The sequence below is a fragment of the Agelaius tricolor genome, unplaced genomic scaffold, assembly GCF_023055355.1.
Source record: "Agelaius tricolor isolate 1412-34295 unplaced genomic scaffold, bAgeTri1.0.p SCAF_9, whole genome shotgun sequence".
Lineage (NCBI taxonomy): Eukaryota > Metazoa > Chordata > Aves > Passeriformes > Icteridae > Agelaius > Agelaius tricolor.
This window is the reverse complement of record NW_027269269.1, coordinates 14,558,860-14,585,862: the sequence shown is the minus strand read 5'-3', so window position 1 is coordinate 14,585,862 and position 27,003 is coordinate 14,558,860. Positions and strand designations below refer to the sequence as shown.

The window sequence follows — 27,003 nt, the reverse complement described above, 5'->3', positions numbered from 1 at the left end:
CCTATTCACTTCTGTTACAACTTCTAGCTGATGCCTAAATGATCCAAAAATTGATCACCCCAAATCCCATGGCTGTGCTTCTCTCCGGGAATCTTAATATGCATTTCATTAATGACGTGAGGCTGAGAGCTGTGCATTTGTGGAGCCCTGACCTGGCACCACCTAGAGAGCTTCTCCAGATGTTTCTTCTGCTTCTGGTCTTCATGCAAGAGGCTCAGATCTGCTGCTATCCGTTCCTCTCAGTGTCCAGTCTCTGCCAGACAGGCCTGCTGTCTCTGTGGTGCTGGCTGATAGGGCAGCAGTGATGGGGTTGAGGAAACAAGAGCAGCAACAGCTTGCCTGCTAAAATGAGTGACAAGAGGAATACAAGGAGGCTCCTGCTTCAGAGGTGACTTTTTGTGCTTTCCAGTTCTGCATTCCTGAAGCCTCTACTGCTGTGTGCTGCGTCCCCAAGGGAAAGCTGTAAGGAGGAGTATGGGTTGACAGCAATGGGCTGTGAGGAGTTGCTGAGTGCATGGCAGCAGGATGGAATACATTTGGCACAAGCTGAGATCAGTTTGGTGGCTATACACAGAGAGAACTTCCAGAATTTTACTGGAAATGACCAATTTTATTCACGTTGTGCCAATGATACACCAGAACCAATGTGTCACATAGGATGTGGATATCCTGTGGAAATACTGAACAGGAAGGAGAGATCTGGTTAGGACAGTGAGCTCACAGGTCATTGATGGTCTCAGGCCCTGTAGATGAGGGAAATGGATCTACACAGAGAAGGAGCAGGGGGATAAACTGAGAAGGTGGAAGGCTTAAATGGAAAAAATGCATAAAATACATAGGCTGACATAGCCAACAGGTCTAATGGTAGAGTTATGATTCCCAGAGAGCCACAGCTGATACCAGCCATGCATGGCCTCTGTGGCTGTTAGCATAAAAATGTAAGCTTTTCTAGCCTAAAATGGCTTACTGCCTTGCAGTGTAATACATGCAACTGTTTGCATTGCTATGGCAGTACAGACCCATGCTTGAAAGTGGACTTTGTTGGAAGAAGACAAGTTTTTGCTTTTGTTTAAAGCAATTTTTAGGAGATTTCACCATTCTGTGTGTTTTCTGTAAATTCAATAATGTGAATTGCAAAGTTTTATGAATTTAGCCCAGATATGTGTAAATCATAATTTCTGTAGATTTGTGTTCATAGTTAATAGCAGGGATGTGTTTGTGATACAACACTTAGCTAAACGTTGAACAAGGGGATCAGTAAGGATCTTTAAAATGTGATTTCTTTAATATTTGTACAAGTGAATCCATAACAGTGGGAACAGCAATATGAAGCACTCCTTCGTGCAGCACTGCTTTTCGTTCCACAGGCATACAGAAAGAACCTTGGACAGGAGGGTACATAGTTGAACTGACATTACTGCCAGCTCAGGTTTTCCTTGCCCTCTTTCTTCCCAGTCCACTGTGCCATAGCAGAATGCAGTGTAGTCTCCTGGAAAATTGCCTGTGGAATTATACTCATATAGACTTGAACCTTTTGTATTATTAACAGAAACTGTGATTGCTTTTTTCATGAGGAGGAACTTCTTAATTTTGCCAATGGAGTGATTCAAAAGAGATTATTATGACACCTGTCATCATATTTAGTTGTGTAATGTGAAGATGACATGGAACTAAGTATTCATTAAATGATAATCTCCTCCACATAAAGGATTGTTAGTCTCTTGAATCTTGTCCTCTGGGTTTTTCCTGTCCTGGTTAAGGGTTGTTGGCACACAGAAAACATGTGTGTTTTTAAAATTTAATGTGTTGCAAAATGGTGTAAAGTTAATTTAACCAAATCGTATTTCTGAATGTTGTGTAAGATCCAAAATGCCAGTAGGTTTCAGTATTAATTTCTCATATAAAATTGCCCCCTTATATTTGAAAGGTATTTGCAAAACTAAAAGAAAGGGTTTGGTTGCAGGCAGGTCTGAGTGCCTGTTCATCTAAAATGAGGTCCCTTCTCTCTGTCCTAAGAAAATAATCTTTAATTTTTAGCTTTTTCAAAAGAAATGAGTTCAAAAAATTCAAAATTAAAAAGTTATCCTATAAGAGTGTTCTGAACCATCAATTAACAGCTCAAATTATTTGCATACATAGTTATAGCTTTCTCATTAGTGGAATCTATTTCGGAAGTAGTATGGAGCCTGTCTTTTTTAACTTGATGTAAAGAAGAAGCAATGGATAAAATGTATCCACAAGAATAGAATTGTTTTATAGTCCTTCCTTTAGTTTAAGGTTTTGGTTTGGGGCATATGTGTCAGAAGTATTTTAAAATAGTATTGAGATCTGGAAAATTCTTCTGGCAGGTCACAATGGGTAACAGTTCAAAGGTAATTTAATTGCCAAAGACTGGCATACCTTGCCAGTCTATCTATGCTATCTGGAAGTAAGTCAAAAGTAAATAATTCTTCTGATTAAATGCAGTGAAAACTAAAGCTTGATTGGAGAGAGAGAGAGAGAGAGAGAGAGAGAGAGAGAGGTTGGGAATGCAGTTGAACCCTGGGGAGGGAAACCAGCAGATTGCCTTTGGGGTGTCCCAGTGTACAGTGTTCCAGTGCTGTTTTTGCCATGTGTTCAGTTGTATGAAGGTTTTATTTGTCTAGCTTGCCCTGGGTTATCTGTTTTAAGTGGTCCATGGGTTTTAATTAATTTTTTAGTCATGAAGAGGAAGGAAAATTTGTTTTAAAACCATAGTTGAATATGAAGAACTTTTCTGCTCTTTTAAAATGCCATTTGCCTGGAGATAATCTGTTACTTACTAAAAATAATCTCAAGCCTTGACAGAGTATTGATCTGCTCTAACTAATTTTGAAGTGTTGTGATGGAGTTAGTTTGTTAGGGAATGTGAAAAATTAATGCACTGTAGGAATCATGGCTGGTGTAAATTTAAGGTAGAAATATCTGTAAATAAGAGAGTGGTTAGATTTCAGTGGTTATATTTCAGAATATGGAGAGGTACCACTGAAGAAAGGTAACACACAAGTTTGGAAATTCAGAGAACTTGAATTTCAGAACAGAAGTGAAATAATATCTAGGTAACTCATGCTTTATAGTTTTCTTTTAAGTGTATGGAAAATATAGTCTGTCATTTTTCATGGAGTGGAACAATAGAATTTAGTATCTAAGCATTCAGGATATCATGCTGGGCATTATTATTATTATTTTCTTTAAATAATTATTTATAATAAATTATTATTATAATTTTCTTTTTTATAAATTATAAAATTAATATAATTTTTATAAATTATAAAAATAAATTATTATTATAATTTTCTTTAGTTCAAACTCATGGTATGTATTTGTCTTAGAATAGTCTTAAATTCCCTTAATGAAGTGAAACACAAGACTGAAAAGTAAATTAAATTATGCCCAGAGGTATTTGCCAGGTGTGTTTCACCAAGAAAGTATTGGCAGGGAGTAAAGTAAGGAGGGAATTACCTCTTTTAAAGACTTCTCTCTTTTTTCCTTCTTTAGTACTTAGCCTGTGTATTTCAGATTTCTTACTCTTTTGCATCTGCAAAGCAGCTAGTGAATGGTAAAGGTAGACAGTAAAAAATTATGGCAACAAAGCTAAATGTAAGGAAATGTATTTAGCTCCCAATCGATTTTTTTTTTTTTTAAGTCTTCTATGTCATGGCCTTGGAATGAAGCTGTCATTCTGCTTTATACTTAAAACCTGTCCCCAAAATTGCCCCCTGCAACTCTATTGTTCTGCAAGAGAAAAGATCAGGTGTAGGGAGATTTTTACTCCTGTACATGAGGAAAGGCAGAGTAGGTGCTACTGGAGCTTGGTGCTTGAATAATGCTTCTTTCTCATTTTGGTGGTGTCCATACTGCTGTATGTTAATTCATTCATAGAGTTGAAGAAATAGACAACTGTAAGAAGATACTTAACCTGATAAAGCTAAGAATTTGTTCACATTCCTTGGTAGCACTCAATGCTGAGTGTTACTAAAGCACACATGTAACTAATCCTTAGTTTTTGTGCAAGTTGTTGGAAGAATTAGCCAGTGTCTGAATGTGCACCATTTTCAATAACACTTTGCAGTGTAAATATATGCATGTCAACTAAATTACTGCTGTATATATAGTCACAGAATATAGAATGGTTTGGGTTGGAAGGGACCTTGAAGAACATCTAATACCATCTCCTCCCTTCCATTGACCAGGTTGCTCAAAGCCACATCCAGCCTGGCCTTGAACAGTTCCAGGGATGGGGCATCCACAGCTTCTCTGGGCAGCCTGTGCCAGTCCCTCACCATCCTCACAGTAAAGAATTTCTTTCTAACATCTTAGCCAAATGTTCTCTCAGTTTGAAGCCACTCCCCCTTATCCTATCACTACAGTGCCTGGTGAAGAAACCCCTCTTGGCTTCCCTATAGGCCCCCTTCAGATGCAGGATGGTAGCTCTGAGGTCTCCATGCAACCTTTGCTTCTCCAGGATGAACAGTCACTTTGAAGGATGAGTGTCTTAATTTTAGTGTAAATGTTACTTACATTCAATGATTTTCAGCAAATTAAATGTAACATTCCTTTTGTAAAACAGTGTTCTTATTCAATTCAAGTTATTTTATGCTTCTTGTCCATGTGTTATACTTAGTAAAGTATTGTTGAAACCAGAAATAATAGTCATATTTGGTAACTTTTAATTGTCCTGTATGTTAACAGATTGCATAAATCAAAATGCAGTCAGAAATGTCTTTTTTTGGGTTTCTGAAAAACAGATGAATGTGTCTATAGTCAGTGAGAAAGCTTTTACCATTTCATCCCCACCTAAACAATAGTGCTGTGATTCTGCATGCTACTCTATGTTTAAACACCTAAATTTTCAAACATTTTTCTGTAGGTATAAAACTAGAATAATCCTACTTTTATTGGGCAAATACGTGATTAATATTACATAAAAGTTAAAATTTACATACATTTCTCTTAAGCTGTAGAAAAATCAAATTACAATACCTAGAGTAAGCAGTTCCTGCTTATAAAGGCTAAGGGTTTTACTGTTCTTTCTAAAATGTGAAGATATGGGAAAATACTGTTGATAGGGAAGTTGACTGGGAAGTGATACCAAAACCAGGGTGTAGTTTTTTCTGGTGTGACATTATTTGGTGGCAGGGGGAAGAGACTCTGGAGCATTTTCATCACGTGACAGGTTGTGATCCTTACTGGGTGAGCACAGCTGGCTTTTTGGACTCTGTAATACTGGTACTATACTCCAGTGATCTGAAATGATTTCTAATTTAAAAATCTTAGGTGTTCTTCCTTCTTTTAAAAAATCTTCTGTGCATTTGCCCTGTGAGACCATTCCTGTTCCTAAATAAGAGCATGAGAACAGGAGAACAGTCTAGCCTGAGATATTTAGATACCTTTATGATTGTTGAGGATGTTATTGTTATGGGCAAGATCAAATGCTGTTGCTCACTGCTCAGGAGTGGGTACTCAAGAATCAGGAATAGTGGATGTTAATGGAAATTAACATTGCTAAAGTTCTGTAGTAATAGTCTCCACTGTTTCATTGTAATAACCTGTTGTAATATTTTTACAATATTTAATCACTTAAGAAGGATTATATTGTCTTTCTTGACTGATATCTCAGTGCAAGGTGATTGTGATGGGTGAAAATCTGGTCTGCCAGCAGTAGGAATGATAGGGTGCATGAACTGCTGGAACAATTCTCCCACTCTGAACCATGAAACCAATCTGTTCCTGGCAGCTACAATTTTATGGAAACTAATTCTTTTTGATGGAATCAGGTGAAAAATATATGGTTCCGATTAGCAAAGAGTCTGTACAGTTTCTTGGTCATGGAGAACATTCCTCTGGCCATGTGCATGTGTTCAGATGTGTCTGACTACGCATATTATTTATGTTACATATTTATCTTCCTATATTTAAAGTGATGGACAGCACTGTTTTTTAAATATACTATTCTTTAAATATTTGTATTATAATTGATAAAATTATAATTATTAAATATATGTTTATTATGGTAGAGTGAATATTCAGTTTTATTGTTCTTAAGTTTCAGAAACTCAAGCTTTTAAACCCAACAACCCTCAAAATAATACTTAGTAGAACTACATAGCAAAAACTCAAATATGAACCTTTTTTGAAGTGCCACTTTTTTCTGTAGGAAGTATGTATTATACAAGTGACTGCTTGGATAAAATAATGACCTTTCATTTATAAGTATCCTGCAGAGCTGCAAAAAGTAAACTGGTATCTGCAGTCTGCCTAATGGACTGCTCACCACATCACCGCATGCAATTAAGCATAAGTGATTTTTCTGCTCAAGACAGCCTCAAGACTGATTTAGCAATGAAACTTAATTACTTCTAGCCCTTAGAGAAAATGGCTCAACAAGGTTGAGGTTGCTGGCAGGGCAGTGTGGGAAAGCTATTGCTGCAACTCCCTTCCCCACTTCTGATTTTCTGTTTGCAGTACTTAAAGCACAGTTAACCTTCAGTTAAGCAAATATTCCCACAAAAACGGTGCATTTTTATTTCTTTCTTTGTTACAAGGCTAAAGAAAAATATAATGAAACACTGCAGTATTTTAAAAGCAAGCATTCTGATCAAATCCCACTGCTTCAGACTATGGGTGAAGTTCTTTCTGCTAATGGAAAAGAAAACTTAAACATTAGTTCTCAAATGCATAAGTGTTAGTTAACCATTCTGGCCAGAGAAATCTTAAGCTAAAAGATAAAGGTAAATGCATTTGTGCTTCTTGACAATTCAATATGTTATATAGGTAAATTGTTCCTTTATTTTGTACTTAGGTTACAGGAAAAAAATGCTGAAGGAAATGAACATTACCAAAAAAATGAATCATATTAATAAACTACTTTATACTCAAAATTGCTTCATTTGAGTTTTTAGGAAATGTGTTATTTTTCAAGGAAACAGGAACTTTAATTCTGTGACTCCAAGGAATACAAAGAATACATCTGGAATAACAATTCAGAGGGACATATGGCATCAATTGGCTTATATTTTCCTATATGGGGGTTCTGATTGAAGTAAAAGGGAAAAGTGCTCATAAATTGTGTGGGATTAAAAATGCAAATACTATGCTGTTTTGGATTTATGTGCCCTACTAAAGAACTGTGAATATGGAAAAGATGTGGAAGCTGAGCAAAGAAAATTTATTTTTCTGTTAGTTGGTTGTGGCAATAACTTGCTTTATTTCTGTAGTGTATTTTTCACCTTAACAGCTTTGACTCTCTTACTCTTATCTCTTCATGTAGAGAAATTTCTCATTCACCTTTAAGATTGTAATTTACAAAAATATGCAATATTGCAGTTGTAATGTTTTTGATAAATTTCCTCCTTAGTAATGCTCCAGGTCTTCTCCCTGTTAACAGCTATGGACATACTTATCAATGGAAATATTCATGGTAACAAAACAAACACATGCCGAAATATTTGCAAGAGTGTGCAGCATGAGACACTAATTCCCAAGGGCATGTTTAGCACATGCTCTAGTGCTTTACTCAGTGGGAAGTGAATTTAAGAGTGTGTATAGGTCCCCTTGATTTTAACAGTATTTAACCAAACAAGTGACTTAAGCTTTTTGCTAGGCAGGAAATAATAATTTAAGCATGTCCTTTTTTTAAATTTTACTTTTTTATCTCAGGTCAGAGCATTGAAAGAGTCATTGGAATCGGCACTGTTTTAGCCTTACATTTAGAATCTCTGGAATAGTTACCAACCTTGGCTTATATTTATTATATTGTGTTATATATTTACCCATATTTTTAAATTTGAGCTTCGCAAGCTAATATTTTCTGGGGTAATGAGGGTGGTGCTTCCCATCTGCACTATGCAATGTCAGTTTTCCTCCTTTCATGAAGGAGGAACGAGGTCTTTCACAAAATCCATAATGTGACAAAGTAATGAGAGATGGACCAGAGACCTGAATTACAGTTGCACCAGCAATGTCTATCAGGAACTACATGAACTCAGTAAGGGACACTTGCCTTGGACAGTTAACTACCTGAATAAACTTGAGAAGAGGCTGGGAAAAAAACTGAGTATTAACATCTCCTTGAGAGGCTTGGGATAGGTAAGTGACTGACTGGGAGTCCGACAAGTACATGTGAAAAGTAAGCTTTTGCTCTCTTCGTTATACGGGCAAAATGCCACTCCTTATTTTGCAATAGGTCATGCAGTAGATGTACTTAATTCCTATCATAAACTAATTAATGGGGTTACCTGCAGTGAAAGATGGTCTTAATAACCCATGTGGTCTCCTGCAGTTTTAGGTTCTAGTGGAGATGGGTCCAGTGGCTTGGCAACCTCTGTTCTTTTCAACCATCCAGTGATATAAGGTGGTTCTCAGGCTGCCCTGGAAACTTCATGCTAAAAATTTAGGACTAATAATATTGTTGGGATATAGGATAAATCATAATCTTTGTCTACCTCTTGAATTTTACTAAAGTTTGTAAGCTAAGTTTCACTCCTAATTAGAAGAAAATATTTTCTTGGGTTAACAGTAACAGCCTTGCTGCCTCCTTTTGTTCATTGCTGAAGTGTTTATGGAAAAGGGACAGATGCATTGTATTCTTTGCAGAGCTCCTTTCTGGAAGGTGCTTTGACTCCCTTTCATGTTGGATTTTAAATCTCTGTTACTTGTTTGTAAGAAGAGTTGAACACTTATGTATAGTTTACTTCTCTGAATTTGCTCTGAGTTGTCATTTTGCGGTCTGTGCAGGAGGGAACTGAACAGAGGCAGATGTGGAAATATTTCTTTTCAGTAAGATTATTTTGTACACAATGTACTCCTCTTTGTGGTGTTCAGTACAGCTCATTGGACTTCATGTAAATTTAGGACAAAAATGTAGACAAATAAATTTCATTGTGTCATCTGCTTGTCCTTGAACTTGGTTTCACTTTAGGATGACTGCGTGAAGAGACCACGAGTGGGTACGATTTTCCAGTCATAAGGAAAGTGCTTGGAATTCCTGACATTTGGAAGTGTTCACACATGTTTGATAAAATGCGAGGTGGTTTTGTTTTTTTTTTTTTAAAAAAAAAAGCTTTTAAGTTGCTGGAACTCAGAACTTTTATGTAATCAGATCTGACCCTGGAGCTGTTTATCAGACTTAAAGAAAGTGCCCTTCACTTGATTTGAATGCTAGTGGTGATGTTTAAAGGAAAGATTGATTATTATCTCTTTCTATGTTCTTGGTAGCCACCAAAGATCCTTAAGTTCATTCTCTTGTTTCATCTTGAATAACAGAGAGCCATTTAGAAATAACAGCTGGTGACCAATGTGGTCTGGTAGAGGCAGTGGGTATCAAGAAATAATTCCTGTGTGAGATGTCTTATTTTCCAAAGCATGTTCTTCCACCAGTGAACTGTACTTATTCTGGCTTAAATGAGTATTTTTTTGCACTCCCAATATAAATTATTTCAGTCCCAGTGTATGTAGTTTCTACAAACAGCATTTGGCATCGAGAGGCCAAATTTTATTATTTTAATGTATCAATAATATGGGAAATACTGTTCTAGATAGTGGAACTTTGTGTACAAAGGACAGAAATAAAGATATTTGATTCTGTTGACCAATAAATATTTTGATGTATATTAAAATATCAGGACATGATTTTAAAGCTATTAAAGTGCTGCTCAACAATGGATGTGGTGACAAATAGCTGGCTATGGAAAGGTTCCTGCCTTGGCCCCTTATCTCAATGCATTTTTATGCCGAAAAAATTACAATTTGAGGTTACATTACTAATTCTGGAGTGAAAAGTGACACCTGTTTAGCATTTCAAATGCTGTAGTTATGTCTGAAGCAGACAGAATAGTTTGTGCATTTGGAAGTTACCTCTTTGCATCTTCACCCTTCCCCATTTTTGTTTTCTCCAGTATTTAACAGTTGGTTTTTTGAAGGTGCTATCAAGATAAAGTCTTTTCTAATAGTAAGTAGAAAGAGCCTTTCTAGAGCAGATTTTCAGCTTCATCCCCAGAGTGAGAGCTGTGGCAGAAAAAATGTGGTTAGAGGGTATCAGTGTTGCTGGAGTGGCACTGGGAGAACTGGGCCAGCCTGTTGAAGGGGGACTCTGGACTGGTGTCACCATCTGATCAGAAGACTGTGGGAAAGGTTGTCTGTGAGTTACAACATAATTTCTGTGCTGCCTGCTATTAAGATGTCTTCAGTCCCTCAGCTCTGAATGTGAAAGGTTCCCTAAGAAGGGATTTTAGGAGAGTTAAACTTAGACAAAGCTGCTTTTATTGCTGAAATACCTCATTCAGTCATTTTCCCAGTATAGATGAGAGTTCAGATTTGTCTCCATTAATTCCCTCAGGGTATCTTAAAGAATTTTATGCAAGATCTCTAAAAAAGAAAGAATAGTGTTTCTGTTCTTATCTGGCATTATATTAAACATTTGAAAATATACACATTAAACATTTGAGGATATAGTAATGAACCAGAGTTGTTTCAATTTTTCTTTGACCCATTCCTGTATTGTAGACAGATTATAGTATCAAAATACTGTAGTAAATCACTTAATAATTAAATTCTTTGTTCGTATCTCAGGAGTTTGAAATTCCTTTGGGTTTTCCCACCACCACCTTTGAAGATAAGGCCTGATTTGTCATGTGTTACATGATTCTAAAGTAGTTTCTGCTCAGGTGACCTAGCAAGCAGATAAAAATGGTGCTGTACTTGGAGGAGAGAAAATACTTTTAAAAGTTTTTTTTAATGTAACCATTTTTTCTTTAATGTCTATATATTTAGCAGAGTTATACCCTTTCAGAATATACAAGTGTGTTTATCCAGTTGTGTAAGGCTGTCTTATAATTAATCAAAACCTTTCAGGTGTGAACATTTGTTCTTTAATTGGAAGCAAAAACTCTTTGCTAAAGATTCAGTACTTATTATAGGTAAGACCTGAGTAAGCTCCTAATTTAAATATCAAAGCTTTCCAATGGAAAACACATTTTCAAGAGAACCAGAAGTTAACAGAATTTAATTCTCAAATATTTCTTTTTTATTTTTGAGATGTTGAATTTTTCTGTTGTTTAATTTTCTGTCTTGGATTTGTTTATCCTCAAAAGCATAGAGACCTCAGGTCAGATTTATAAAGTCTTCTTACATTAAATCTGCTAGTATTAAGCATTCATTCAGTTTTAATGTGATGTGTATGTGTTGTGAATTTAATTTTTTGTTTTACGAAACTGAATGGTAATAAAGGTCTGTGATTTTCCTCCCAAACAATATTTTTATGTGTGCTTCTCCCTTATGTGTGTAATGAGCACAGTATTGGTCAGTGTTTGAAGAAGCATTTCATTGCCTCAGTAGTGAAGTAGGTGTTCTAGGAATAGTATGAAACACTACCCGAATTTCTGGATGCAATCTGAGAGTTGCTTTGATGTTGTGATATTTGTACAGGGGTACCAAGCTTAGGACCCCATGCAAGGCTCCATTTAGTTTCTTGGTTTTGCAGTTTGAAATAAAGCTGTTGAACACAAAGGCAGCAACAGAAACCCCCTAATATATTTTTTGTTGATAGTTTTGGAGTTTTTTTTTTTTTTTTTTTTACAAAAGGCAGCTTGTAATTAAGGTTGAAAAGGACTCTTAATGGTGTACTAATTTATTACTCTTCCTTGTCCTGACAGGTTTAATTATTCCTAAGTATCAGTGAATAGACTGATGACTAGCCCAAAATTGACCAGTTCCATTGATGATTGGGCAGTGATAAAATTGTTCCTTCCATTTTGTTTCGTTTTTTTTTGTGAGTTGTACTAGTGAATTATTCTTCCTCAGGTAACCTGTGTTTTACTTAATTGCAGATAAGCCAATAAGACATTTCCTTTACTTCTTATGAGTGTTTTTTTAATTCCCCGATCATCATCCTGGCTGCAATTTAAAGGGTTTAAATCAGCTTTACTGGCTGCAATATTTTCTCATAAAGTTAGATTAGAACTTTCTTTCCAACACATTTTTAAAAATTGAAGTAGAATTCCCTCCCTCGTGTAATATTTTTTCCTTCCTGGGTTCCTGGCATTTTTTCTAAACTTAAAATAACTCAACATGCTGAACTTTTCCATATTGTCTCCATCAATGTCTCCACTGTTATTTCCTTTTTCCCCTTTGCTTCAGGAAACACATTTTTCATGTCACTCACTGGCAAGGGAGTAGCTGATTTATACAAAGACCAAACCGCCTACCAAAATGATCCTCTTATAATTTCCACAAAAATTGGGAATTTTTCTCCTTTTCTGCCTACCTGTCAACCTTTTTTAATGTAGTATTATATTAGTGTTTTGTATATTATAAGAGCTATACTGTTGTTATCCCACTACTGAGTGATTCATCTCATCTGATAGATAACTTCTGGTTATGTACTGCTTGGCTTGGTTATTTCTCAAGGAATAAGGAAAGATGCAGATTATCAGTTTCACTTTTTCCAGTGGATGAATAGCATAATTCTGCAACAACATAATTCTGCAACAGCATTTGAATCATGGCAAGTGATAAGGAGGTAGGGCACAGAAAAGTGAGGAGGGCATAGTCCTAGCTAAAAAAATGCAGCAAACCTACTTCTGTGTGAGTAGGTAGAGGAAGAATACTTACATAATGGGAGAACAAAACAGATTACTATGTGACTCAAAATAGTTGATGTATTTTACTGAGTCTTCATGAACTGGTCTCATGATAACAGACTTTTGTCCAAGCTCTGTTATACTTGTAACAGAAGCAGCTGAATTACACAAGACCAGAACAGCATCAGTGAGTGCAGCAAATGCAGTAAGCTGTGCAAGAGGACAGCCTTGGGTGTGTTCTGAACTCACCTGGTGCTCCAGACTCCCACTTGAAACAATCTCCCACTTGAAAGCTTTGCTATTACTACAGCTGAAATAGAAAATTAATGTTCGTCCTGAAAATAGTACTTTGCTCAAAGAAGTGATGCTCTGATATTCAGGAAAAAAATGCCAGAAATCTGATAGAGCATATGGGTGCACACCAAGAATGATGGGAGAATATACCTCGAAGACACAAACTCATGAACTGAAATAATAAGCATGTTATATTGCCCTTGGCTGACATCTCAAATATCTTTTTAATGGTGAAGACTAGATGTTATTCAGGCCCTGGTCACTGCAGAAATTGAATGCAGAGTCATCAGAAAAGTGGAGTAGAATCACAGAATAATTAAGGTTGGAAAAGACCTCTAAGATTAACTATAACCTGGCAGTGCCAGGTCCACCACTAAACTTATGTCCCCAAGTGCCACTTTGACTCATCTTTTAAATCCTTCCAGGGGCGATGACTCCACCATTTCTCTGAGCAGCCTCTTCCAATTCTTGGCAACCCTTTATGTGAATATCTTTTTTTTGTAATAACTAAAACAAACCTCCCTTGGCTACAGCTTTAGGCTTTCTCCTCTTGTTCTATTGCTTGTTCTGTGGGAGAGAGTCCAACCCAGCTGGGAAGAAAGTTGTTTTTTAATCCTCCCTCCAGAAAGTTTTAAACCTGGAAAGGCTGATGCTTTTACTTAATGCTTGTTCTCTGTGTGAATACCTTATTGTTTCTACAGACAGTACCATTTCAACAAAGATAATATACGCAGGTCTTACCTGCTTCAATTTTAAATATGTTGAGGGGTTTTTTTTCAGTATTTCTTTTGTTCTCAGTGGGGGCTGAAATTGATACTAAGAAGGTCATCTAAAATGTCAAAAACATTAATACTCTCTGTTATTATGTGATAGCATAATTTTGATTGCATGAATGAATATCTGAAAATTATTATTTGCAAGATGTTTCTTTAAAAATACTAATGTGAGCACAACAGTTCCTTTTTGTTTAACAGAACTATTATATTTATTTTCTGACTTTCAACCAAATATCTGTAACATAAGTAATCTCTAAAGTATTAATCTATTAAATATTGTCCAGATTAACATTTTATCTATATTGGTATTGCATTTCTACAAGGCTTTTTTTCTGTAATTTGATAGCTGAAACTATTGGTTCCTGTTTTACACTGGTATGTACTTGCTTGAGTTTGTGTAACCTGATCTATTTGTCTGAATTTTGGCTGTTCTGGGGCATGTGCTGCCTGCTTGACTCCACTCTGCTTTTGTCTCCCCAGTTTTCACTTCTTTAATGATTCCCTGCAGTCCATGAACGTTAAGGTTCATGTGAGGTCAACCATACCTTGCAGATAGTGATAATAGTGCAAATAATGACAAATATGGGAGGGGGGGGGGGTTACATGGTGTTTCCTGTATTTAATTTAGAGGCTAGGGATTTGTGAGCAGCTTGCAAGGATGTTGATGAAGTTTGGTTGAAGTTTTTAGGTTCAGATTTGAATCTCTGAGTATGCTCCTGTTCCAAACCCCCTTTTGCATTTTGCTTTTTAAAAAAATCCTGTAAATGGACCATGGTTGGGGATCTTCTGTCTCTTGAGTTTGTCTTTTTTCATGTTTTGTATGTATTGTATTTCTTTACTTTTAGGGCTTTTGTAAAGCTGTTTCTATTTAACCACCACCTGAACCAGGGCAGCATGAAAAGGAAACTGGCCCCACTAAGGAATAATTTTAGTCCCTGATGACAGTGAGAGTGCATGGAGGGAACACAAAATACTTTCTTACAGGTTCCAAAAAGAAGAGATGGCTCTAGGCTAAAAATACCTTTTACAAAGTAGGAAGTGATGTGTACATGTGAGTGATATGAAAGCTCAAAAAATTTCTCTCTCTACCAGCTGATGCTAAAAAGTAATTTAATATTACTAGTAACAGTGCCAGAAGAGGTAGCAAAGCAGGCAAGTTATTAAAAAACAACAGCAACAACAAAACTCCCTTTTTTCAGCTTTTTAATAAGCCTATTCTAAATTGTAAGATTATAGGCTTCTGCTTATACTCTGAATGAACAGCTGTTGTTGGCTGGTGGAATTTAAGGAGCTCTTGGCCTCCCCCAGAGAGCCCTTTTTCCATGCAGAGGTGAGTGCAGGGGGCTGTGGTGCTGGGTACTGCTGGGCTGTTGAGGCTGCTATTAAAGAAACAAAAATTAAATCCTTTTGTTTCTGCTTTGGATTCAGAGAAACTACTAAAATCTCTGAAATCCCTGGAAATTGTGATATAGCATTCCCTTAAATATGGAATAATGAAATTTGATGATATAACCTTATATGTCATCTTCTTTTACCTCAGTTGTCTCTGTCATTAAGTTAGCAGAAAGAAGTCTTTGTTTCAGGATACTTTCACTAAGATATGCTGAAGTCTTCTTTTGGTTGATTGATTTGTTATTATGTGCTCTATTGGGAAAAAAGGCACATCTAAATGTGATGGATACCCTGATATTATGCACTCTGTCATTTTACAGAGTAGGATGTACACTTAAGCTGTTTTACAGGAAAGTCTTTTGAGACTGTTGAGGAAACAGTCCAGAAATATAATTATGCCAAAGCTGCTGACTTTTAAAAAAGAATTTCCAGTGATAATAGGATTTAAACTAAATACAGTTTAATTTCAATTCCATCGCTGCAATTTGCAGGAAGAAAATTTTACTTTGAGTTTACATTTTTCTGGGTTTGAATTTGTTAACCCCTTGTGTTAACCATAGTTGTGGCACTTTGTTTAGCTCTCCTTTTCAGCATTAAAGACATAAAAATGATAACGTTGTTGTTGGAAAGAGAAGATTCTAGTGTTGTTGCATTGCATTTTGGATGTTCTCATAGCTCAGTTATGCTTTTGAGTACAACTAAGATAGCATTTTTTGGTGCAATAGGGAACTGGCCCCACAATTTGTTCTTAGTCCTGTTTTTCTGTAAAAACTTGTCTGGGGGTGGCTGAGAGATGAAAAGATGTTTTCAACTGGTCATCCCTGAACCCAAGGGTGTTTGGGTTGTTTGATTTACATTACAATCATCCATTGTCTTCAAAGTTTAAATCGTTTTTTTTTTTTGTATAATCCTGTTTTGAATGCCATTTTATTTCATCAGCTGAGAGTTCATTTACTCACACCTTGGAATACTGTATTTCTCAGTGATGACTTGGAAAACTTGAATCAGTTTAATGGAGCAAATATTTCATGACCACCTATGGGTACATTTCACCTTTTGCTGTATTGCTTTCACAGTGCCTGTTCTATTATCAAAAAGCCTTTAATTTTGGGATCTTTACCAAATCATCTGGTCTTCTGCACCATTTGTGGTGCATCTACAGGAGCAGAGGACAGAGAATTAAATTGTTTCCTGAAAGAGTAATGTGTGGAGCCCTGTAATCTTCACTAGCTGAAGCTCGCCCATGTGCTTCGGAGCAATATTTAATGAGACAGTTCAAAAGGGCAGCAGGTGTGTTCTGGAGAGCAGGAGGCAATCACTTGAGCTCTTTGCTCTTGTATTTGAAGATATTCCTGTTGAGTCTTTTACACAGTTCAGTGAACTGAGTGAACTCATGATGTGCTTTCCTTCACTTTTTCTTTTATCACAAGAAATCTTTCTAGAGTTCTTGCACTTGTTCTTCATCCTTTGCTGTCAAGCAAATAAGACAGGTCTTTCAAATGTACTTGTGTTGTGGCTCCCTGGTCAAGTCAAGGAGAGCTAGACTGTGGTGACATTTAGGACTAATTTGGGGCTAAGAATTATTTGAATGTAGTATTTGGGGGGGAAATAATAATCTCATAACACTTTGAAAATGTGATGTTTTTGAAGATTCAAACCTAAAGCACTAATTTTACAGGAAAAAATATAATTGATGATGTCTTTTGGAGGAGTAATCAACTGCATTAAATGCAGATGTTTAATTAATAAAATTGTTTAAATAATATTCTCTTTTCCCCTGTAGGTAGAAATCATACATATAATAAGCCTTTACATTTTAAAAAATAATTTAAATAAGTTACCTTATTTTTCCATAAACAAAAATTCATTAAAAATTTTTTTTGAAGTTATTAGTGCAGTAAGACATTTTTCAGATATAAGTTTTTCTCATGGGATAATTGTTTTGTACTGCACTGAAATTTGGAACATGCATATTAGAAAAGAGTTGAACTCACACATGCTGTATTGTACTATGTGCTTTGCATAGACCTGCTGCTTTTACTCAATGTTAGCTGTGTTTCTGCAGCAAAATCAAGTGTGAAACAGGTAAAAAAAGCCATAGTTAGCAGCAGTTCAAACTTTGGTTTAAACATCTTGTTTGTGGTATAGTCTCTTTAACACTATTTTTAGCCATGTACTTTGTATTTGAAAAGGTGGCGATACAGTGCTCCATGGCTCTGAGGTAAAGACTGGAAAAGATATGAGTGAGAGAAAGTGTTGCAAGAAAGATCAGACTTCTCTCTCAGGTTAAGCTGCTGAAAGGTTTTCTCATTTGAGCTTGTTCCTTACACTCAGGAGTGCTTGCTGAGTAGGGAGAGTCTAGATGAAAAAGTGCTCAAAGTAAATCCGTAGTCCCTTGGCAAACAGGAGACAACGCATATTTCCAGTCATGTAGTATTTGATATTATTTGTGTAAAATAATGAACAACTTGAAATTTTTGAGTAGCTTCCTAAAATATGCCCAGGAATTTGAAAAAACTGGGTGTGGAAACACTGCAGCAGTGTCGAGAGCCCAATAAATTTAGCTGTGTGATCAGTTACAAATGCAGCTAATCTCCCTATTGTGACCTTTTTGGATTCCCAGTAATTTTCAGGGCACAACACCATAGTCTGGGCATGGGTGCTGACTGCTCTTACCTCAATGGATTGCGCAGCTGTTTTCTAGAACTGGATTTACATTAATTTTTCACAGTAATGCTAAATGAAAATAATCTTTGCAGATTAATTGGTTTGGATCTTGATAACCAGCTCTTTGCTAATTACATGCTTTTCAAGGGTTTTTGAACTCCCTTTATCAAGGTGACTTCTTTCTTTGAGGTGTTTTGTGCCCAGTTGTGACACTATTTGAATGTGTCTTCATTTATATTTTATAAAAGTTACAAAAAAATAAAAATCACATTATTACCAATTGCCATAGTACTTTTGAAGTTCTCCAAGAGCAGACTCAGGAGATTTGATATACCAGGTAACCCACATTATCTGTCCCTTTTGCTTTTCTTTCCTATCCCCTTTTTCTACTGGTCTGATACCACTGTGTGGATGCAGTTTGCCATTGGGAATTTTATCCACCATGGTGGATGCCGTAAAAGACATAATTTGAGGGTCTAGGACAGCCTTTGTGGCAGCCCTCCTTCTCCAGCTCGTGGCAGGAGAGGTTGTGTGCAGGCAGCCATCCTCCCTTCCCAGAGGACAGGAATGGGTGAGAGAGCTGGGAGTGCAGAGCAGAATATGGCAGGGGTGTAATATAAATGAAATTGTGACCATTTTAGTTGTTTTGTTATGTACCAGTTATAAAATGTTGTATTCTGGTTTTGGATCAGAAACAGAGTAATACCTCTAGGCATGAATAAACATTCACACCAACTTTTAAATATCTAAGAGAATATTTAAACAATGACCAAAGGGCATAATCTTATGTTAACCTTGTTTCAATTTGCTTATGTTGTTTTGATCTTATTTTTTTCTGTGTTGTGGTGGTAGTAACAATAGCAGAAGGAATAAAAATTAATCTGCCTTCTCAGTAGCATTCTCTGCTGGTGCCAAGACTTTTTCCTGAACCTGTAGGTGTTGTGTGGAGGAGTGGGTGATAGATCTTCTAACACTAAAGTGATGGTTGGTAAAACAAACAAGACAAAATTTAAACTGTTGGGAGAAAGAGAAGCATAATATAATCTATACTGTTTGTCTTAATCAAGGTGTAATAAAGTTCTGTAATGGAGGAAGAATTGTTGTTTGCTATTGGTGTGTGGCCTTTGCTGTGTAATCTTTAAAAATTAAGTACTTCAGTAAAACACCATTATTTTTCCACTGATTTCTGTATTAGTTTTCAGCTTCTATATCTTAGGTCTAAGAATAATATAGCTTAATAAAAAGATAGGGAAAGGCACTGTGAATCAAGCTAGAACGGTTTATAATAGTGCTTCATGAGCTTTCTGCTTAGCATCTCCTCTTTCCACTCAGTTTCCATGTCAGAGGTGGTTGAAAGGACCACCAGAGGTGCTCTTCAAAAGGAGCTGTCTCTGAAGCACAGCCATCACCAGCAGCCTGAGCCCCTTCCCTGGCTTACTGCAGTGATGTGGATGCTGAGGGAGAAGGAACCTCCAGCAGTGGCATGGAGTAGACATCTGTGGCAAGAACTCAAGTCCTTCCTTTCACATGCCTCAAGAGTATCTGTACTTTCTCAGGAAAAGTCACTGGAAAGTAATTCCATGAGCAGCATGAGCTCCTCCATTCAACAGATAACACAATCAGCGCTTTCACCTCCTTCCAGTCAGGTCTGATTCTCTTTCCTTACATGCTCACATAAATGTTACTTTTCAAGAGCCCTTGTTCCCCTGAAGAGCTGACTGTGTCTCATGATGACAGCCAGTGTCAGCTGTACATTGTGGAGGCTCCTATCTGGGGAAATGTGAGAGGCATTTTAGCTTATCAGTTTAGCTATTCCCCCTCCTCACGTTCTCAAGGGGGCTCTTACTTGCAAAGCAATGCATGCAGTTCAGAATGCTAATGAAAACTCTGCCAAAATTGGGGAGAGATACAAGAATGTTAAATGACATCTTATACAAGGTATCAGGATTTATGCACAAACATAAATAATTATCATAAATTTTAAATATATTCCTCAGTTAGTAAACATCAAAATATTGCTGTATATGTATATATAGAAATAGCATTTGTGTCTGCTAGTTGTACAGCATTTTTAAGAAAATAAATTCACAGTTTCTGAGCACATTCTTTGATGTGTATTTCTCCTGGCTGCTCTATTGGTTTCCTCAGCCTCTTCTTTGCATGGCCCACAGTCTCAACCAGCAGAACAGAGGAGGCAGCTCTGGGTCTGGGCATGTGGGGCAGGAAGCTCTTGAGCCCAACTGTTGTCAACTTACAATGAATCTGAGCATGCCAAATTTTTAGTAATTTTAAAATTTGTCCACCTAACTGGCTTTAATTATCAAATACATAGATAATAGTTAAATGCTTGCAACAGTGGGAAAACCCTCCTGTTTGTGTCCGAATTATCAAAATAGGTAATTTATTTCTACCTCTTTCACCCTGTCCCTTTACTAGCTTGTAATGCATATCAGAAATTCATCACATTCCGCTACTTTTCAGAAATTTCACCAGTATGAATCATTACTGGATACAGTGGCTTTCATGATGCTGCCTTGCAAAGTGTTGTTCTTATACTATTAATACACGTGCTTCACAGCAACAAAATTATTTCAATACCTGTAAGCTTTTAAAGATTAATAACTTGCAGTTCCTTTTTGGATACTAAGGTAATATCAAACCTTGTAATTCTTCAGTGATTGTGAGCTCTGGAAGAAGAAGAGACAGATAAGCAGAAATTCTCATGGTGGAGATGAAATCTTGGATGATTGTAACATGAGCTAAGCAGTTATGTTCAGAAGCCTAATACAAGACATCTGCACAGACTACTAAGAAAATTTATTGGGCTTTTAGTATTTACTACATTTGTAAAGCTCTTGTAGGATAAGTAACCAGATTTAAATTTCAGCTTACATATGGATTAAATACTTAGAGATGTTAGTGTTTTTGTAGTTTTCATTTGTGGTGTTGTATTTCAAGTATATCACTGATTCTGCCTTTTCAATATAATTTGAACAATTCATGTTTATTTGTCAAAATTATAATGGAGGGAGGTTCAAATCGTGCTGGTTGAATTGACTATGTTGTTAGTATCAGGCTATGATTTGATCTGGGTGTAATTTAAGCTGTATGGCCCTGCCCCTGTTCAGTCCATAAGAGCAGAAAATAGTTGCTTTTAGGTGGGTCACATCTAAGATTTATTCTTCTGTGCATCTCTGTGGTGGCAGAAGACACATGGAATAATCATCAAAAAAAAGGTGCTGGAGCAGGAGTGATGACTACGTAAGTTCATTTGCCTGGAAGTACTTTGTAGTTTCAACTCAAGCTGCGTGCATGGCCCAGCAATGGGCAAACCTGCACAGCAACATGTGTAGCCATCATGAGGAACATGTCAGGTTGTAGAAGGATCATAGTGACCCACTCCCAGATTTTTAAATGTGGATTTGAAGTGTAGATTTTTAAATTGAACTTAGTACACTCCAGTGGTATAACACAGAACTTTTGTTTTTGTTGGTGATAAAACTATGGTGTCATTTGGCAACTACTTTTTTGGTGCTTCAGTCTCTCAAGCCTTGTGCATTCTCGAAGGCAGTGGACTTTCCAGAAGCTTCCAGAAAGGATATTTGGTGGCTCTGTCAATGTATGTTGTAGCTCTGTTTGCTATGGCTAGTAGAATATGAAAAATGGGGAAAGAAACTTGACAAGTGTTTTTTTGAAAAAACAAATGAAGAATGCTGAAATGCTCAGTTATAGGTATGCATGTGTATATATATATATATATATATACAAACACACACACAGAATTTGTGAACTAGAAAATCAGAGGTTTAGCTTTTTTTTAAATTCATTGCTGTTCTTCTGGGACTGGCAGGTGCTCCTGGTCTTGGCTCAGTTACTGTCTGCATTTGCCAATTGCAATCTTTTAATCATGATCCAACAACAGTGCTTTAACAAGAATCTATATAATCTCTTGTTTAATAACACATACTCGTGTTTCTTTTGATCTTATCAGCCCAGAGATTGCTTCAGACTTGCTGACGGAAAAAAAATCAGGAGCCTCTGACAGCTGAGTGTTGTAGGTGTAGCTGAACTGGCCCTGTGCCCAATAAGTATCTGACAAATTGTTTTCTGCTTTTTCATAAAGCCTATCAATTTTAAAGCAGCAGCAATTTTGCTTCAAAAGTTATTTCTAATTTCAGCTAGGAAGATAATCATTATGCAGATGACCATGGGTATGACAAGAGTTTTCACCGTTACTTTTGATAGCTCATGCAGTTCTCCCCAGCTATGCTGCATTTCAATTAGAGATGGAGATAAGGTCTTACAAAGATTTCCATTTGACAGGATCAGCTACTGAAAGAAGGTAAAACATTGCATCCTTTGAAATTACCGGGGTGATGTGGCTCCATTTCAGGATTTCCAATTGACATATGTCTTTTGGGATCACTAGAAGTTTGAGCTTGGTGAAGGACAACCACCATTTTCCCTAAGTCCTTATGCTTTCATACAAAACCAAATAACCCATTTTCATTGTAAAATATCTTTGTTTTAAAAACTTCATTAATGACATTTCTGTACAGGATATGTGTGACTTCTTTAATAAGCAGTGGCAACTCTGAGAATAGAATAGCTCATTTTGCTGGAAGTCAAGTGTTACGTGCCAGTTTTTGAAGCTGCCTTAGGTCTTCTGTGAGCTGGTAGTAGCACTATGCAGTGTTGAACTGTAGCTCCAACACCCTGGATGCTTCTACCAGCTAATATGACTGATCTGCCCATTTACCTCCTCCTGTCTTCATTAAATAGATTGAGTAGCTTCAATGCTTTTCTTTTTAATTACTAGGTCTGTGTTCCTTTATCGCAGACTTCAGTCCTACTCTTTATTCTGGCTGTAGCAGAGCAGCCTCCAATCAGAGACCTTTTGTACCCCAGGAAATCTGACTATAATGGAAATGATTAAAGAAAATGCACATAACCTCAGGACTGAGTAAGGTGCGGGAAAAGCCTGAATACACAAGACTCAAGTAGTTTTGATAGTTTTAGCAGTGTTATTTTTTCCTTTCTTTGGGCCAAGATTTTTATCTGACTGTGAGGGAAGGTCATTTGTGAGCTACTTCTACTGGTGTTACTGGGTCTACTGCTGTGACCAGGGCAAGTGGTAACCACTTTCACCCAGAGCATTTTGTTTTGTGCTCAGTGCTGGGTACTGCCAGATGTCACTTCCTGTTGCTGACTGTATGATGACAGAACTTTCTTGGAAAAAAATAAATACTGGATTTGTCAGCCAACAGAGATCTGGAGAAAAGTACCTTTTCAGTTTTGTCAGCAAGTTTCCTTTTATTTTTTATTAAGGGTTTAGCATAGTACAATGAAGTATAATGTAATCAATTAAATTAAAGTACTCACATACCAAATATGCTCACCTGTCCTGGAGCACAAGGATTTTTCCTTGTAACCTACAGGCATCTCTTCATAGATGTTAGAATCTTTAAGGCATATCATTCTCATTAGCAACATACAGGTTTTCTGCTTGTATCTGTTTCTTCAGCTGGAAAGTTTCAAGGTCTGTATTTTGCCAAGTACATTGTGTTGGTTTCTGTTGTAAATCAAAAAGTAATGGACTCTGCAAGAAAAATCCCAAGTGAGACTTCCTGCTCACTGGAATAGAAGTCTTATTCACTTAATATTTAGAATTCTATTTCTGTAGGCCTTAGTAGTTTTCCTTTTTTAAAAAATACTGTTATTTTAAAAACTAAAATAGGTACTGCATATTGTACTGAAGATATTACAAAAATTCTAGAATGGGGAAAAAGTTAAAAAAAAGGCTTATTTTGAAAGTAGCTTAGATTTGGAGCACAGTGACAATTTTTCTTCTGCTTCTGCCTTATTTCTGCTATGATAAGGCAGTCTCAGGACTTCCCATGTGGGGCTGTGAATTTTATGTAGAAGAGTCTGGGTCTGGTTTAGCCACATGTTTTGCTGTCCTTCAGTTGAGTAAATATTGGAGACACCCTGTCAAACATGCCCAAGGCATTTCTTGGATACGTTTGCCTCTACTGATCTTAAGCATCTCTGATAAAGGAGATTCCACAATCTCACAGACAACTTGTTCTGGTGTATCACTACCCTGGAGTGCTCTTTCTATTATCTAACCAATGCTTTATTTGCTGTAGATTTAACTCTGCCTTCCTCCTTCTGTACTTGATGAGACAGATTTATCAGTATATGATAATTATATGAAGATAGTTGCCATATTCATCACTAACTACTACTTTTATAGTTTTAGCAGTTTTCCAACAGTTGTACCCTACAGGCCTTTTATTCCTATCATGATCTTCTGGACTGCCTTTTTTTGTCTATGCTTTTCTTTAATAGTGGTGCTCAGGAGGTTCAACAAAGGGATGAGTTGTGGCTTTGGTGAGGAATGGTACCAGTATATCCTGGGAGCATTCGAAAGCAGCTTTTCAAAAAAGAATTGGGGGTCCTGGTGGGCACCAAGCTGGACATGAGCCAGCAAAGACCCCTTCTAGCATAGGAGGCCACTGCCAGTAGGCTGAACCAGGTGATCTTTCCCCCCTACTCAGTGCTGCTGAGACACGTCTGTAGTGGTGTGTCCAGTGCTGGGTTTCCCAAGCTGAGAAAGCTGTGCTGCTTTAGCCTGGAGTAGAAAGAGCTCTGAGGGAATCTTGATTATACATATAGATTGTTAGATATACTATATAGAGTACCTGTTCGATTATTATCAAACTTACTGGGGGAAAAAAAAGGTTAAAAAGGAATAAAAGAAAAAAGGGAAAGAAAAAGACTGTTTATTGAAGTCTTTTTAGTATGCAAAGGCATACTTTTTTATTGTGTTGGTTTTTTTTTTGGGAGGGGGAGTGTTTGTTTTTTTGGGTTTATTTTTTTGTTTAGTCATCCCCCCACATCATCCAGAAAACTGGTTCTTTGCCATATCTCACTTATTTCCCAATACTGTTGCTCAGGCTGTCAAGCCGCCTTCTCCCTGTGTCTCCTGAATAACCTCCAGAGAATTGATGGTTGGTTGCCTGATCCAAATACATTTTGAACTTTATAGGAACAGGGCAGATCTTTTTGAGTAGAATTTGAATTTATAAACAAGTCTGCTTGTCTGTTTTTGCTGCTAGTTTGAAATGAAATATTCAATTACCCTCATGAAATATACCTTTGCCTTAATGATTTTGTGTGAAATGATTTTAGATGTTCACATTTTTGATGCAGATTAATAAAGTATGATAGTACTGATGAAGGAAAAGGAAAAAATGGGTAGTTTACACAGCAGGTTACATGTCTCATGTAACCTAGTTTTAAGTCACACACAAAGGACTTAGAAAAGGGAAAAGGTGTCATTTGTAAGATTTTTTTTCTCTGAAAGTCACTGTAAAGATTTCCTATGCAAATTTTTCTCACACTTTCTGATCTGTTTTAACATGCAACAGCCTCCTGTTCTATGTGCTCATAACCTTCTAATTTACACCTCTGCCACCTCTTCCATTTCTTCTCACATAAGAAGTCTGTATCCTCTCATGATGAAAACTTCTTCAACCCTTGAAAATAGGTGCAAATATTTTCTGAAAGACTTGCAATATTTTTGTAAGGATTTTGCCTCCTAAATGATGGTATGAATATGGGACAGTATATCTAGAACAAAACAAAATTTTCTCACTTGTGAGGTGTACCTGGCAAAGATGGATTGGATTAAGGCAGGTGTTTTCCAGCACTTGTGAGTCCCTGTGCAGGTGATAAGGAGGAGGTAACAGCTCTAAGCTCCAGCAGAAAGGATGGCAGGAGGAAGTAGGAGGTTCCACTCCCAGTGCTGGAGAGCTGCTAAGTTTGCTCAACAGCTCTTATATGAGCACACTGATGATACAGAGCAAGGTAGGATTGTTCCAAGTGAGTTTAGACTAAGCTAAACTACTAGAAAGGGTACTGTTAATTGGGAATAGAATTATCTATTCTCAAACTTGCTGGAAAGCAGTTCAGGACAAGCAGCTGTCAATACAGATGTTTTAAACAGTGTGCCTTTCAAACTGGAACTAGCAATATGATATTTCAATAAATCACAAAAGGAAAGACTGGTAAAATATGATGTTTAAATTTCAGTTCTAATATTTTATTGTTGAAATTCTGTTGTTTTATAAATATTTTCTTACTTGGACTTTTATTACAAATGCTTTTTAAGTGGTGCCATTTGCTGTGTCTGTTGTCCCACTACCCTGGTTTGGGTTTCAATTTTTTAAGCTTCTACAAAGTCCACTAGAAACTAGGCAATCCTTTTTGGTGGACTCAGACAAGCTTTCATTCTGGCCCCTCCAGCATATAAATAAAGTGTAGCTTTTATAGTAAAAGTTATAGAATCCTCATGATCCAGAACATGCATGCAGTAGTAGTGTGTTATGTAATAACACTCTTTCTCCTTCTTGTAGGTCCTTTTGTTCTGCATCACAGCTGCTCTGTTCATGTTCTTCTTCAGGTATGTTGCTGATGTATCTATTTATGTTGTAAAAATTGTTTTGAACAGTGTTTCTTAGAGCTTACTGCTTTTTGGTACTCCTCTGTATATTCTTCACTCAAGATTAATTGACTGGAGTGCTTCAGTGGCACCACCCAGTGCTGCGATCATAATTGGGCTAAAAAGGGAAATGTTGAGTCTTCTGGAAAATACACTGAATACTTAAGGAGTTTCATCTCCTAAGTAAGAGCCTGGAGATGTAACGTAGTGTGAAAACAACTGAAATCTGCTTTTCATGGCTCTTTTAAGAGCTCAGGGCAGGAAGATCGCATTTTCTCTTCTGGCAAAAATAGAGGAGAACAGGAAAATCAAATTTTGCGGTCTTAAATAATGCCAAATATTTGACTTGAGTGCGGGTGTAACTACCTTCTTTCAATTTTAGAATAAACTTGTTTCACATGTTTTCACAAGTTATGAATTATATCCATGGTTTAAAACTTACAGTGGTGGGAAGTGGATGAGACTCATTTTAATGGCTTGTTTATCTCTCAGTTTGCAATATAGATGTATGTCATTTATCTTATTTCCCTTTAAATACCAGACCTGTCAAATTTTCTTCATTATATCTCAAATTGGAAAGTTGCATTTTAATGTAACCTTTGACTACAGTGCTTTGGCTTAGAATTTTCTGCGGCGTGCAGCCATCTATGGTTCTTCAAGCTGTATGATCCCCTGGTAATTGCAAAACTCTGGAAGCTGCAGCTTGTTTTTCATAATTCCATTACTTACGGATATTGGCCAAGAACAGTCTGTGGATAGAAGAGGGCTGTTA

General features: G+C 36.8%; 1 protein-coding gene across 1 annotated transcript in view; it reads left to right on the top strand.

The window, feature by feature from the left end:
• Positions 1-27,003, top strand: part of TMEM135 (transmembrane protein 135) — a 157,010-nt gene that overhangs the window by 71,383 nt on the left and 58,624 nt on the right. Inside the window, exon 6 of the mRNA XM_071432810.1 lies at positions 26,146-26,192. Within this exon, the coding sequence (XP_071288911.1) occupies positions 26,146-26,192 (47 nt within the window). The remainder of the gene's footprint in view (positions 1-26,145; positions 26,193-27,003) is intronic.